This window comes from Bubalus kerabau, chromosome 5 (assembly GCF_029407905.1).
Source record: "Bubalus kerabau isolate K-KA32 ecotype Philippines breed swamp buffalo chromosome 5, PCC_UOA_SB_1v2, whole genome shotgun sequence".
In the NCBI taxonomy this organism is placed as follows: Eukaryota; Metazoa; Chordata; class Mammalia; order Artiodactyla; family Bovidae; genus Bubalus; species Bubalus kerabau.
Window position 1 is genome coordinate 93,333,948 of NC_073628.1, and position 15,697 is coordinate 93,349,644.

At 40.0% G+C, this 15,697-nt stretch overlaps 1 protein-coding gene and 1 non-coding gene across 3 annotated transcripts in view; both read left to right on the top strand.

The window, feature by feature from the left end:
* Positions 1-15,697, top strand: part of LOC129653007 (flavin-containing monooxygenase 3) — a 47,805-nt gene that overhangs the window by 7,105 nt on the left and 25,003 nt on the right. The window contains exons 1-2 of one of the 2 annotated variants that reach the window (XM_055582214.1): positions 14,434-14,489; positions 15,180-15,317. In XM_055582214.1, coding sequence (XP_055438189.1) covers positions 15,186-15,317 — 132 coding nt within the window. In that variant the 5' untranslated portion in view covers positions 14,434-14,489; positions 15,180-15,185. Of the gene's footprint in view, positions 1-14,433; positions 14,490-15,179; positions 15,318-15,697 lie in introns of those variants that run through there. The other variant, XM_055582215.1, reaches the window with a different exon arrangement.
* TRNAE-UUC (transfer RNA glutamic acid (anticodon UUC)) lies at positions 12,853-12,925 on the top strand. Its single transcript has one exon. It is a non-coding gene; the product is annotated as a tRNA-Glu (tRNA).

Genomic DNA, 15,697 nt, shown 5'->3' on the forward strand with positions numbered 1-15,697 from the left:
AACTCTTCCAGAAAATTGCAGAGGAAGGTAAACTTCCAAACTCATTCTATGAGGCCACCATCACCCTAATACCAAAATCAGACAAAGATGCCGCAAAAAAAGGAAACTGCAGGCCAATATCACTGATGAACACAGATACAAAAATCCTTAACAAAATTCTAGCAAACAGAATCCAACAACATATTAAAAAGATCATACATTATGACCAAATGACTTTATCCTAGGGATGCAGGATTCTTCAATATTTGCAAATCATATAATGTGATACACCGTATTAACAAATTGAAAGAAAAAAACCATATGATTATCTCAATAGATGCAGAGAAAGCCTTTGACAAAATTCAACATCCATTTATGATAAAAACCCTCCAGAAAGTAGGCAGAGTAGGAACATACCTCAACATAATAAAAGCCATATATGATAAACCACAGCAAACATTATCCTCAATGGTGAAAAATTGAAAGCATTTCCCCTAAAGTCAGGAACAAGATAAGGATGCCCACTCTCACCACTACTATTCAACATAGTTTTGGAAGTTTTAGTCTCAGCAATCAGAGTAGAAAAAGAAATAAAAGGAATCCAGATTGGAAAAGAAGAAGTAAAACTCTTGCTGTTTGCAGATGACATGATCCTCTACATAGAAAACCCTAAAGACTCTACCAGAAAATTACTAGAGCCAATCAATGAATATAGTAAAGTTGCAGGATATAAGATCAACACACAGAAATCCCTTGTATTCCTATACACTAATAATGAGAAAACAGAAAGAGAAATTAAGGAAACAATTCCATTCACCATTGCAACAAAAAGAATAAAATACTTAGGTATAAATCTACCTAAAGAAACAAAAGACCTATATATAGAAAACTATAAAACACTGATAAAAGAAATCAAAGAGGACACAAATAGATGGAGAAATATTCCATGTTCATGAATCGGAATAATCAATATAGTGAAAATGAGTATACTACCCAAAGCAATCTATAGATTCAATGCAACACCTATCAAGCTACCAATGGTATTTTTCAGAGAACTAGAACAAAAATTTCACAATTTGTATGGAAATACAAAAAAACTAGAACAGCCAAAGCAATCTTGAGAAAGAGGAATGGAACTGGAGGAATCAACCTGCCTGACTTCAAGCTCTACTACAAAGCAACAGTCATCAAGACAGTATGGTACTGGCACAAAGACAGAAACATAGATCAATGGAACAAAGTAGAAAGCCCAGTGATAAATCCATGTACCTATGGACACCTTATCTTTGACAAAGGAGGAAAGAATATACAATGGAGAAAACACAATCTCTTTAACAAGTGGTTCTGGGAAAACTAGTCAACCACTTGTAAAAGAATGAAACTAGAACACTTTCTAACACCATACACAAAAATAAACTCAAAATGGATCAAAGATTAAATGTAAGACCAGAAACTATAAAACTCCTAGAGGAAAACATAGGCAAAACACTCTCTGACGTAAATCATAGCAGGATCCTCTATGGCCTACTTCCCGGAGTAATGGAAATAAAGCAAAAATAAACAAACTAGTTTATCTATCCAAACTGGTTTTAGAAAAGGCAAAGGAACCAGAAATCAAATTGCCAACATCTGCTGGATCATGGAAAAAGCAAGAGAGTTCCAGAAAAACATCTATTTCTGCTTTATTGACTATGCCAAAGCCTTTGACTGTGTGGATCACAATAAACTGGGGGAAATTCTGAAAGAGATGGGAATACCAGACCACCTGACCTGCCTCTTGAGAAACCTGTATGCGGGTCAGGAAGCAACAGTTAGAACTGGACATGGAACAACAGACTGGTTCCAAATAGGAAAAGGAGTATGTTGAGGCTGTATATTGTCACCTTGCTTATTTAACCTATATGCAGAGTACATCATGAGAAACGCTGGGCTGGAAGAAGCACAAGCTGGAATCAAGATTGCCAGGAGAAATATCAATAACCTCAGATATGCAGATGACACCACCCTTATGGCAGAAAGTGAAGAGGAACTAAAAAGCCTCTTGATGAAAGTGAAAGTGGAGAGTGGAAAAGTTGGTTTAAAGCTCAACATTCAGAAAACGAAGATCATGGCATCCGGTCCCATCACTTCATGGGAAATAGATGGAGAAACAGTGGAAACAGTGTCAGACTTTATTTTGGGGGGCTCCAAAATCACTGCAGATGGTGACTGCAGCCATGAAATTAAAAGAGGCTTACTCCTTGAAAGAAAAGTTATGTCCAACCTAGATAGCATATTCAAATGCAGAGACGTTACTTTGCCAACAAAGGTCCGTCTAGTCAAGGCTATGGTTTTTCCAGTGGTCATGTATGGATGTGGGAGTTGGACTGTGAAGAAGGCTGAGTGCCGAAGAATTGATGCTTTTGAACTGTGGTGTTGGAGAAGACTCTTGAGAGTCCCTTGGACTGCAAGGAGATCCAACCAGTCCATTCTGAAGGAGATCAGCCCTGGGATTTCTTTGGAAGGACTGATGTTGAAGCTGAAACTCCAGTACTTTGGCCACCTCATGCAAAGAGTTGACTCATTGGAAAAGACTCTGATTCTGGGAGGGATTGGGGGCAGGAGGAGAAGGGGATGACAGAGAATGATATGGGTGGATGGCATCACTGACTCGATGGACATGAGTCTGGGTGAACTCAGGGAGTTGGTGATGGACAGGGAGGCCTGGCATGCTGCAATTCATGGGGTCGCAGAAAGTCGGACACGACTGAACTGATAGGATCCTAAGTTTTAGGAATATACCACTCTTGTCAGTCATTTAGGAGTAGAACTGAAATAGTCACAACAGAAGAGATCACTCAGATATAAGCTACATGAGGGAATGTATCCCTAATGCTTAGAACATTACTGCACATACAGTAGGCAATCACTTACTAGATTAATGTATGAAAAATGCATATGAATATAATTTAAGATACAAATAAAAGGTACTGTGTGCATTCTCCATGGTTATAAAATCCAACTAGCTTCACAAACTTTATCTATTTGTTGTTTTGCCAAATTTTGCCAATTTAGTATGTCATCTGTCTCAGCATACTGGCAATATATGTGTGTGAGTGTGTGTGTGTGTGTGTGTGTGTGTGTAATGAAAGTTGTTCAGTCATGTCCAACTCTTTGTGATCCCATGGACCATAGCACGCCTGGCTCCTCTGTCCGTGGAATTTTCCAGGCAAGAATACTGAAGTGGGTAGCCATTCCCTTCTCCAGGGAATCTACTTAACCCAGGGATCAAACCCAGGTCTCCTAATTCTTTACCATCTGAGCCACCAGGGAAGCCCATATGTATAATAGTGAAATCAACTATTTATATGTCTGCCTCCTGTGCTAGACTCTGCAGTCTATGTCTTACAAATCTTTGTATCATCAGCATCTAGCTCAGTGACTGACACTTGGTAAGACCTATGAAATATTTGTTGAACTAGCCAGCTATGGTTTGAATAAGACAATTAACATCTTTAATCATTTTTTGCCTAAAAATAAAATAATGGTTCTCAGTGCCATCAGTACTTCCACATAGAAACATCTGGGAATGTGTGGGGACAGGGTTTTTTGTTATCCTAATGCCAGAGATGTATTACTGGCATTATCAACTGGGTACCAGGCAAGCTAAATATACTGCAGTCACTAAGATAATCCCTCACATTGAAGCATCATCCTGCCCAAAATGTCATAGTGAGGCCACTCAGAATTTTAATCCTTAATGTCCTTTCAAGTTTTAAAATTCTAAGTGGAAACTAAATTTTGAAAATTATTGCTTTAAAATGCAGACATGAGTATCAAGTTAACATCAGCTAAGAAGCTTACTGTTTTGTTTCCTATTGCCTTTTAGGTTTGTTCCCAGGTGGCGTATTTCTCTCAAGTACAGTATGTGAACTCTATGAGTGAAATGTCTAAACTTTTCTGGTGTGAACATCAAACTCATGTCCTTATTCCTCACAGATCCAAAATCATCTTAGGAAATCCTTTTGGCTCTTGTACATCAACCTGGTTCCACGTGAGAGGATCTGGGAGATGGAATAGGGCCAAAAGGCTCTCTTATTCTCCCAGCTGCCCCTCAAATTTATCAAAGCCACCAAGACAATGAATCTCCTTCTAATGAGTCATAAAAATGATACTTCTTATTCCTCAGACCTCCTGCTCTAGATGGAAGGCCAGTGGTATTTCCTGTGGCTTACCTTGTGGTGACTTGTGGTTATTTGTAACTTGTGCAACTGATGGGAACACAGATGCAAGGTATGCTCTTTTTTATTTAGTTCTTTCATCACAACCCTTTGATTTTCCTGCTCCTGGGGTAATATTAACAGTGTGTGCAATAGCAACCTTGCCCTTTTGTAAAAGAATACTAGGTGGAGGAACCATTCAGCAGGTATGGTTACATACAACTTCCAAATCTATGTTTCTCAACAGTGCCTCCAAGGGTCAAAAAACTCCGTAAGTCACAGCCAAACTTTGTCACAGGCTCCTGTTTCAATTTTACCTATCTGTTAGCTCCCAGCTGAAATCTTTAATTAGCTAAGTTCTAGAACTTTTTGGTTTTATTATTTTTCTGATTAAAAAATTTTAACTGTTTTATTTGTTAAATTTTGCTTATATATTTAGTCTTAGCTAAATTTAGTTTTAGCTCTTTCATCCATTCATGTGTAATTACTCCCCAAGGTAAAGTATATGATATATATCCACTCACAGTTTTCTTCCTAAATAAATGCTATTATACATTACATCAATTCTCATCACCATGTTTCTCATAGTCATTCTCTTTCCTTAATTACCAAGCTCTGGGAAACAAAAGTCACTTGGGTTATGCCCCTCTTCTCTCTCCAGGCCCATATCGTGTGATGGTTCTAATAGGAAACTATAGCTTACATCTGGTTCTTACTTCAAGATCATTCCACTTAAAACTGTCCATCTAGTCCCTTAAATAAGACATCTTGGGGGACTAATGACTAATCATCCCATGTTCCCACATAGTTGTGCTGTCATACATTTGGTATCTTTTTAATTATGGGGGATACTATGACTTAGTAGTGGCCATCAAAGGCCTTAACACAGTTAAACAAATTGTAACTGGGCTTATAACCCTAACCAACATCATAACCAAAAGGGGTTAATTAGCCAATACTTGTAGGACATAAAAAATGTAATTATGAACTCGTATACTTATTATCATCAAACAAAATTATTTTAACAAACCCTCTTAACCCTTCATAGACCTTTACCTATACATGTTATACAGGTATGCCCCTACCCCACTTTTAAAATTTTGTTTTATGCCACTTTACCTTTACAGAAGACCTACATTATTACCTGTTTTCACTATCCAAAAGAAATACAAAGAAGATTTTCACTTTTATGAAAAAAAGTGAAAAGTAAAAATTGCATTTAATGTTTGTTTTGCAGGAATCCTTATAGAGGAAGCATATGCCCTGAGAGGGAGAATGGCCCCACCGAGCTCCTTCCCTGGATACTACACTCAGCATAGCATTAAGCCACCACACCTTTCAACTGTGTCTATAAGCATTTGTGCTTCATCTCTATTTATTACATCTGGAGCATCCACTATCAATTGCTTCTTCCTTTTAAACCACTGGCTTACAAAAGTTTTCATAAGAATGTTCTGCTTTTGAAAGTGGTGGTGGTGGTTTAGTTGCTAAGTCATGTCAGATTCTTGCAACCCACATCTCCTGTGTCTCCTGCATTGGCAGGTGGATTATTTACCATGGAGCCACCTAGGAAGCCTCATAACAATTCATACAAAGCCTTCATAATTTTAATTATCTCATAATTTATAGCATATATCCTCCAATTATATATAATCTCAACCAAACATGCTCTAACCTAACTCCCAATTAAATGAAATTTTAAAACACTAAAATGTTTCAAAAAATTAAATTTCATGGACTAAAATTTTTTTAATTCTTTAATAGATTTAAACCTACATCTGAAAGTTCTTCATCCACATACTGTTGAAGCCTAGCTTGGAGGATTTTGAGCACTACCTTACGAGCATGTGAAACGAGTGCAATTGTGCAGTAGCTTGAACATTCTTTGACATTGCCCTTCGGTGGGGTTGGAATGAAAACTGACCTTTTCCAGTCCTGCAGCCACTGCTGAGTTTTCCAAATTTGCTGGAATATTGAGTTCAGCACTTTAACAGCATCCCCTTTTAGGATTTGAAATAGCTCAGTTGGAATTCCATCACCTTCAGTAGTTTTTTTTGTTCATAGTGATGTTCCCTAAGGCCTGCTTGATCTCACACTCCAGGATGTCTGGCTCTAGGCAAGTGATCATACCATCATGGTTATCTGGGTCATTTATACCTTCTTTGTACAATTCTTCTGTGTATTCTTGCCACCTCTTATTAATCTCTTTTGTTTCTGTTAGGTCCTTGCCATTTCTGTCCTTTATTGTGCCCATCTTTGCATGAAATGTTCCCTTGGTATCTCTAATTTTCTTGAAGAGGCCTCTAGTCTTTCCCATCCTATTGTTTTCCTCTATTTCTTTGCATTGTATATGTGCTAATATACAATTTTTTTTTTTTTTACTTACTTCACTCTGTATCAGTTCAGTTTAGTTGCTCAGTCATGTCCAACTCCTTGCAACCCCATGAATCACAGCATGCCAGGCCTCCCTGTCCATCACCAACTCCGGGAGTTCACTCAGACTCACATCCATCAAGTCAGTAATGCCATCCAACCATCTCATCCTCTGTCGTCCACTTCTCCTCCTGCCCCCAATCCCAGCATCAGGGTCTTTTCCAATGAGTCAGCTCTTCACATGAGGTGGCCAAAGTACTGGAGTTTCAGCTTTAGCATCAGTCCTTCCAAATAACACCCAGGACTGATCTCCTTTAGAATGGACTGGTTGGATCTCCTTGCAGTCCAAGGGACTCTCAAGAGTCTTCTCCAACACCACAGTTCAAAAGCATCAATTCTTCGGCGTTCAGCTTTCTTCACAGTGCAACTCTCACATCCATACATGACTACTGGAAAAATCATAGCCTTGACTAGACGGGCCTTTGTTGGCAAAGTAATGTCTCTGCTTTTCAATATGCTATCTAGGTTGGTCTATCCCTCCTTCCAAGGAGTAAGCATCTTTTCATTTCATGGCTGCAATCAGCATCTGCAGTGATTAGCAGACTCTAAATCCATCCGCATATCTACAAATGACCCAGTTTTGTTCCTTTTTATGGCTGAGTTTTATTCCATTTTGTATATGTACCACACCTTCTTTATCTGTTCATCTGTTGATGGACATTTAGGTTGCTTCCATGTCCTGTCTATGTACCCAGTGTTCATTGCAACACTATTTACAATAGGAGTTGGTCAAATAAAATCTTGCTGTAATTATGTCAGAGTGTTTTTCCTAGGCTTTCCTCTATGAGTTTTATAGTGTCCTGTCTTACATTTAGATCTTTAATCCATTTTAAATTTGTTTTTGTGTATGGTGTTTTTTTATACTTCCCTGGTGGCTTAGACGGTAAAGCGTCTGTCTACGTTGCATGAGACCCAGGTTCGATCCCTGGGTTGGGAAGATCCCTTGGAGAAGGAAATGGAAATCCACTCCAGTACTATTGCCTGGAAAATTCCATGGACAGAGGAGCCTGGCAGGCTACAGTCCATGGGGTCTCGAAGAGTCGGACACAACTGACTTCACAGTTCATGGTGTTTTTTATTCTTCAATTTGCTTACATGGAGTATCACATTGATTGATTTGCATATATTGAAGAACTCTTGCATCCCTAGGATAAATCCCATTTGATCATGGTGTAGGATCCTTTTAAACTATCGTCAGATTTGGTTTGCTGGTGTTAAGTTGAGGAATTTTGCGTCTATGTTCATCAGTGACATTGGCCTGTAATTGTCTTTTTTAATGATATCTTTATCAGGTTTTCCTGTCAAGGTGATGGTGGCCTCACAGAATGAACTTGGGAGTGTTCCTTTCTCTGCAATGTTTTGGAAGAGTTTCAGATGGATAAGTGCTAACTCTTCTCTAAATGTTTGATAGAATTCATCTGTGAAGCCATCTGGTTTTGACTTCTGATATCTGGTTTGACATTTGTTTGTTGGAAGTTTTTAAATTACACTTTCAATTTCAGTACTTGTGATTGGCTTGTTCATATTTTCTATTTCTTCCTGGTTCAGTCTTGGAAGGTTGTACCTTTCTAAGAATCTGTCCATTACTTTTGGGTTGTCCATTTTATTGGCATACAGCTGCTTGTAGCAGTCTCTATGATCCTTTTTATTTCTGTGGTGTCAGTTGTAACTTCTTTTTCATTGCTAATTTTATTTGAGTCCTCTCTTTTTTTGGTTTGAGTCCTCTCTTTTTTTGGCTCATCTGGCTAAAGGTCTATCAATTTTGTTTATCTTCTCAAAGAATCAGTATTCAGTTTCATTGATCTTTGCTATTATTTTCTTGGTCTCTATTGCATTTATCTCTGCTCTGATCTTTATGACTTCTTTCCTTCTACTAACTGGGTCTTGTCTCTCTGGTGGGCAGGACCATGTCAGGGGTGTGTTTATAGGTGACTGTGAGCTTAGTTTGGTTTGAGGCACCCTGTCTGCTGAGGGGTAGGTCTGTGTTTCTATCCTGCTGGGTTTTTGGCCTGAGGCATTCTAGCTCTGGAGCCTATATGCTCTTGGATAGAGCAAGCTCTTGATGACAAAATGCTGACCTCAGGAAGACCTCATGTTGATCAATATCCTCTAGGGCCTCTGCCACCAGTGTTCTTGCCACCTCAGTGAGCAGCAGCTGACACCTTCCTCCCTCTGAAGATCCTCCAAGATTCATAGGGAAGTCCAGTCCTGGCTCCTATGGATTTTCTGCTTTGTGCTGGGTCCCAGTGTATGTAAAACCTTGTGTACACCCTCCAAGAATGGCATCTTTGTTTCCCCAGACCTATGGAGCTCCTGCATTCAAGCTGCACTGGCCTTTCAAGTCAAATGTTTTGGGTATTTCTACTTCTAATGCCAGACCCTCAGGCTGGAGAGCCTAGTGTGGGGTTCAGGGATCATTCTTGTGGGAGAACTTCTGTGATATAATTATTTTCCAGTTTATGTGTTGTCCACCTGTCCGATATAGGATTTATGTCATGAAAGTTCCCCCTCCTGCCATCTCACTGTGGCTTTTTCTTTGACTTTGAATGTAAAATATCTTGGTCGGTAGGTTCCAGTCTTTTTTATTGATGATTGTTTAGCAGTTAGTTGTGATTTTGGTGTTTTCTCAAGAGAAGGTGAACTCAAGTCCTTCTACTTCACCCTCTTTTCCAAAACCAAGGAGCTGCTTTTACTTTGGATGTTTGCTGTCTCCTTCCTCCATGTGTTGGCCATGATCCCCTTGATATGAGATGTGTAGGTACAGTGGCCTTTGCACACTTCTACAATAGCAGGGGCATAGCCCAGCACCTGTTCACAGTTTCCCTAGGGCTGGCACTCTCCATGTCCTCCTGGAAGAGTAGGGGCAGGGCCTGGTACCTGATCATGGATTTCCTAGGGACAGGGGTTATCTTCACCCACCCACCCCCAAACAAAGAGGGCAGGGCCTGGAGTCTGCTCCCAGATTTCCTAAGCGCTGGTGCTCTCTGTGCCCTCCCAGGACAGCAGGGGCAGGGCCATCTGTAGTGGCAGCCAGTGCCTACATCTGGAGCTCACAATGGCAGCAGTCACTCAAGCCTGCCTCCAGAGTTTCTGTAGGTGGTATCTTGTTGCCCAGGAGCACTCACAAGGAAAAAGGATCTTCCGGTGGTTCACCCCTCTCCTCATGTGCTCCCAATTAATGGTGCCTTGCACCTTGGCAAGTCTGGGGTTCTTCTGAGTACACACTCAGTTGCCACAGCCCAGCCTCTTCAGGCTGTTTCCACACAGTCAGTCCTAATCCTCTCCCTGGGTCTGACCTCTGAAGCCTGAGCTTCAGCACCCAGCGCCCACCCCTGCTGACAGGTAAATATCTCTGGCTGGGGAGCAGAGGGCTGCAATGCTGACCTTCTGTGTAGGTTACCCTTCATTTGCCTTCCACGATCTGGCTGCTGTGCTCTCCTCCAAGGCTCCAAAGCTCCCTCTCAGTCCAGTCTAATCTCCCCACCGGTGAAGAGAATTCCTTGGGTGCAAAAACATTTCCTCTTTCATAGCTCTCTCCCTGAGGTGCAGGCCCCATCCAGTTCCTTCTTTTTTTTTTTTTTCCCTTTTGTCCTATTCGGTTATATGGAGGTTTTCTTGTCTTTTCAGAAGTCTAAGGTCTTCTGTTGGTGTTCAGTAGCTGTTCTGTGTGAATCATTCCATTTGTAGAAGGTGAACTTTTCCACTTCCTACTCTTCTGCCATCTTGATACCCATCAGTGTCCACTAAATATTGCATAACACAAGCCACTGCATCTATAGTTCCCATAACAGCTATTGGTATTAAATCAATATAGTCTCATCAATGAACAACTACTAAAACTTTTAATCCAACATTTTTTATTATGATAGTAGCTCTTATTATAAAACTTTGACATTCCCCATTCCACTTTTGAGTACCAGAAGTTACACAAGGTATTCATCCCATTAATATCAGGCTTAATCTTATCAACATGATAAAAACTTACACTTAGATCAATTTATATCAAATTCAGAGATGATTCATTGGAAAAGACTCTGATCTTGGGAAATATCGAAAGCAGGAGAAGGGGGTGACAGACAATGAGATAGTTGAATGGCATCACCGACTCAATGAATATGAGTTTGAGCAAACTCTGGGAGATAGTGAAGGACAGGGAAGCCAGGTGTGCTGCAGTTCATGCGGTTGCAAAGAGTCAGACATGACTTAGCAACTGAACAACAACAACAAATCTAGATATATCAATTATTGCTGTAATATCAGTTACAGTTAGAGTACTGAGTAAGGTTTAACCAAACACAACTAAAAAAATCTGCCCTATTTATCAACTGGCCATATTCTAATAGTCTTTTTATAGTAATATCTATTATGATCAGGAGCTTTGGCAGTTGATTAGTATATACCATTACTAATTAGAGATCCTGATATAGCATCTCCTATAAACAATGTAAGCTCTACTTCTCTCACCATCACTCTTAGGGATTCCTGGATGGCTCAATGGTAAATAATCTGTCTACTAATGCAACTACATGCTCATACTTTGAAGCATTTTAGTACCTTCACTTCACAGAAGACCCATAATACCCTGAGCAACGGTTCATTAGAATAGGGCTATTTCTCTAAAGCAGGGATCAGTTCAGTTCAGTCACTCAGCAGTGTCCAGCTCTTTGCGACGCCATGAACTGCAGCACACCAGGCCTCCTTGTCCATCACCAACTCCCAGAGTTCACTCAAACTCTTGTCCTTTGAGTCAGTGATGCAGAGATAGACCTGGCCAAGTCTCGTCCCTTTTGTTTTGTACAACTTGCAAGCCAAGAGTCACTTTTACATTTTGAAATAGTTGGAAGAAAATCAAATACTGTTTCATAACACAGAAAAATTATATGAACTTCACATATCAGTGTCTGTAAGTAAGTTTTTTGAGAACACACCCATGCCCATCAATTTTCTATGGCTGTTTTTACATGACAGCACAGAGTGGAATCATTGCAACAGAGACTGTATGGACTACAAAGGAAAAGTATCTAATATCTGGCCTTTTGCAGAAAAAAGTTTCTCAACTTCGGCTCTAGAGTTCATGTGAGGAAAGGAGGCATTGAATTCCCCGGGTACTACAAAATGAACACCTCTTTACAAGCTTGTAAATGCATCTTTCTATGCAGTTATGGCAGAAAAGGCAATGGCACCCCACTCTAGCACTCTTGCCTGGAAAATCCCATGTACAGAGGAGCCTGGTGGGCTGCAGTCCACGGGGTCGTGAAGAGTCGGACACGACTGAGCGACTTCCCTTTCACTTTTCACTTTCCTGCATTAGAGAAGGAAATGGCAACCCACTCCAGTGTTCTTGCCTGGAGAATCCCAGGGACGGTGGAGCCTGGTGGGCTGCCGTCTATGGGGTCACACAGAGTTGGACACAACTGAAGTGACTTAGCAGCAGCAGCATGCAGTTATGGGGACTGTACAAAACAAAAACAGAGAAAAGAAGGAGAGTTAGTAGGGTCTAGGTGCTCAGCACCAACATTCCTTCAGGAAATCATTGTCATTCCTTTCATGGAAGCACTCACTTTTAAACTATCACCTAGAACCTTGAAACTACAGGATTCAGGAGAAGAGTAGTCAAATAGAGTGTGTAGGCAGTGTGGCCAGGAATTAACAGTAATCTTATGATCCACCAGGGACTCCTCTTTGGGGTGCCACAATCTTCTAAGCTAAATTGTTATTCCTAATGTTCTCTCTCACCCAGCCCCACTCCAGAGATCCTGAAGGAAACCACATAAAAGAGTGTGGAAAAGAGGAGTGATGATGCAGGGAGTGGCCACTCCAATCAGGGCCTGGGCATTTGGGATTCTGAAGATGAGAGGGCTTTGCGGAAAACTGCAGCAACCAAAAACTAGGCTGAGGTGCCAGGGAGAAAGGATGGGCTAGTAATGGGTACACCACAGATGAAATACACTCCTATAAAGGGCAGAAAGGGGAAAGAGTAGCCTTTTTTACCTTGTGGAGAGAGACAATAGCAACAGAGGCCAAGATAGAACTAGGTGTGATGTGCACACCCTTAGACAAAATAAGGTTATACAGACAGCACTGCTTCCTCAGGAAGGTATCTGTGATCACTATAGTTTGTGTAGCATTAAAAACTAAAAAGAGCTCTATATAAAATGAGAGGAGATAAAATCATGTGAACTGAATTGCAGCCTAGAAAATTTAGGAAAACCTATGATTTTAAAAAGTTGTTCTGGGGACTTCCCTGGTGGTCCAGTGGTTAAGACTCTGCACTTTCACTGCAGGGGACACAGGTTTGATCCCTGGTCAGGGAATTAAGATCTTGCATGCCATGCAGTGCAGTAAAAAAAATTTTTTTAATAAAAATAAAATTAAAAAGTGATTTCTTCTTACTTGCAATGCACATTTACCATATTGCTAACTACATGCCAGATTTATACATACATACATATATATATATATATATATATATATGCTGCTGCTAAGTTGCTTCAGTCGTGTCTGACTCTGTGCGACCCCATAGACGGCAGCCCACCAGGCTCCCCCGTCCCTGGGATTCTCCAGGCAAGAACACTGGAGTGGGTTGCCATTTCCTTCTCTAATGCATGAAAGTGAAAAGTGAAAGAAGTCGCTCAGTCATATCCGACCCTCAGCGACCCCATGGACGGCAGCCCACCAGGCTCCTCCATCCATGGGATTCTCCAGGCAAGAGTACTGGACTGGGGTGCCATTGCCTTCTCCGACATATATATATATATATATATATATATATATATATATATATATATATATATTATATATATATAATATGTATAAATAAAAATACAAATACATTTATATCCTCTAAGTTTGTGACAATTGAGCAAGAAATAGTAGTAGTGTAGATCTTCATTTGATTAATGAATAAAACAAGAATTGAAGAGGCTTAATGACTTGCCCAATGTCACACTGCTGAAAGTGACTGAACTAAGATCTGAGGTGTTTCTGACTCTCCACTTTACTATATTTACTTAAGAGATGAGGATTACCACCTCCAAAAGACATAAAGAGCAATTTCTCCAGGGTTAAATATATGTCAGTTTATTTTAAACATTGTTTGATTAATGAGAATAATTGAGGTATCAATTTTAAAATAATTGAGGTATCATAATTTTAAGGAACATGATTAGTAGGAAAACAATTTTTACAAACTTCAATATACCTCATGACTGGGAGTTAGGTATAGTTTATTTAGTCTTATGACCAACTAATTTTACCTGGTACAAATGGATCAATGTATGGAATTTGATCTTTTCCATGACAACACACTAGCCAGAATCAATAAGAGACATTTTTGAGAAATCTAACCTTTGACCTCAAAGGTCAAAAGAGAGGATAGGAAGAAAGAGAGAAAACTCATCATCACTGCAGGACCAAAAAGTCTCAGTTAAGCAACTAGTTTTCAAGAGTATTGGAGGGGGCAGGGGTGGGGTTTACTATGAAATACCTACAGAAGAATTAGAAATGAGAAAAATAAAATAAACTTTGAATAACACATCATAAAATGGGGCAGAAAACTGCAGAGTTATCTATATGGGACAAGTGCCTGAGTCCCAGGCCAAAAGTGCAGGATTGTAAGCATTAGATTGGGTTTGCTAATGGAAAGCAGGCACTGGGTGGCCAATAGATTGGAGCAGAAACCAACCCTCTGGGGGCATGCATGTTGCCCCACATGCTGGAGGACCAACCCAGAAGCAAGTTCCTCTTTAAGAGTAGCTCCTCCCATTTTCCAATACCACCCTACTAGAGCGTTGATTCAGGGAAGTATTTTTTCTTTCAAACTGCTCAGACGTTTTGGACAAGACTTAAATCTACAGAAAAGAGGAAGATCACAAAAAGGTAGAAAAAGAATGACACTGCAATGATTTGAGAGGGAGGAGAGTGGGACTGGTAAATGTAGAAGGAGTATGCTACATTTATACCAAATATGGCCAAAATGAGAATGACATATAGTTCAATAGAGATCTTTCTTTTCTGAGCAGTAAGGATTCTAATTTTTGTTATCCAAATCTACTTTTCTGTGTAGCTATGTGATTTTGCCTTTAAAAAAAAAAAGGAATAACAGTAGGGTCTAAAAATATTGTCAGGAATAGGAAAAGATTAGGAAACAAATTTTTAGAACAGAGGTTAAGGGTAGTAGCTAGTGAGAAGTTATTTTTAGATAAAGAGATGATTTTTATTTTTAATTGAGAAGGTTAAGAACATTATTAGAGGAAGAAACAGGTGACTACCTGGCATACTGAAATACAGATGGAACCACACCTTATTCTTCATCAAGTCTTATGTAAAGTAGAAAGAAGAAATGAATATGTGTGTGTATGTATATACATACACATACATATGTCTCTTCATATATATTTATGGGAGTGGGTGTGAGTATATGTACGTGTATATATATATGTATGTGTGCATATATACATATATACTTATGCACATATATTTGTTTCTTCTTCCATATATGCATAACAGTTTGTGGGTATAAGTGTGTGCATATGGGTTTTAGTTGTGAATCTCTGGGCCTTTGCACAGGTAACCATGGTGAAGAAAGTGGCCATCATTGGAGCAGGCATCAGTGGCCTGGCCTCCATCAGGAACTGCCTAGAAGAGGGACTGGAACCCACCTGCTTTGAGAAGGGCGAAGACGTTGGGGGCCTGTGGAAATTCTCAGTGAGTGTGACATCACTGCAGCAGACTGGGGAGTGAGGGGGGAAGTGTGCGAGAACACGTTGCTTGAGCACAGGCTGTCATGGCAGTTACACTTGCTCTACAAAGCTTAACATCAGTAGCAGGTTGGAAAGTAAATCCCTTGCTTACTTCAGAAGTAAATGGGATAGTGAGCTGGTCAGTCTCTGTGTACAGAACTCAACTCCAATAAATCATTAATAAGTGAGCCACTTGGGGATAAAATCCATGGTCAAATATTGGTTAAGTTTATGTAACAGAATTGCATGAGCTAATCATTTAAAAAGTGATGGTTCTTTCCATTCTTTGTTGCGTTTCTGGAACAACCTCTTAGAGATTCAGACCACAGATTTTAAGATTTCAGG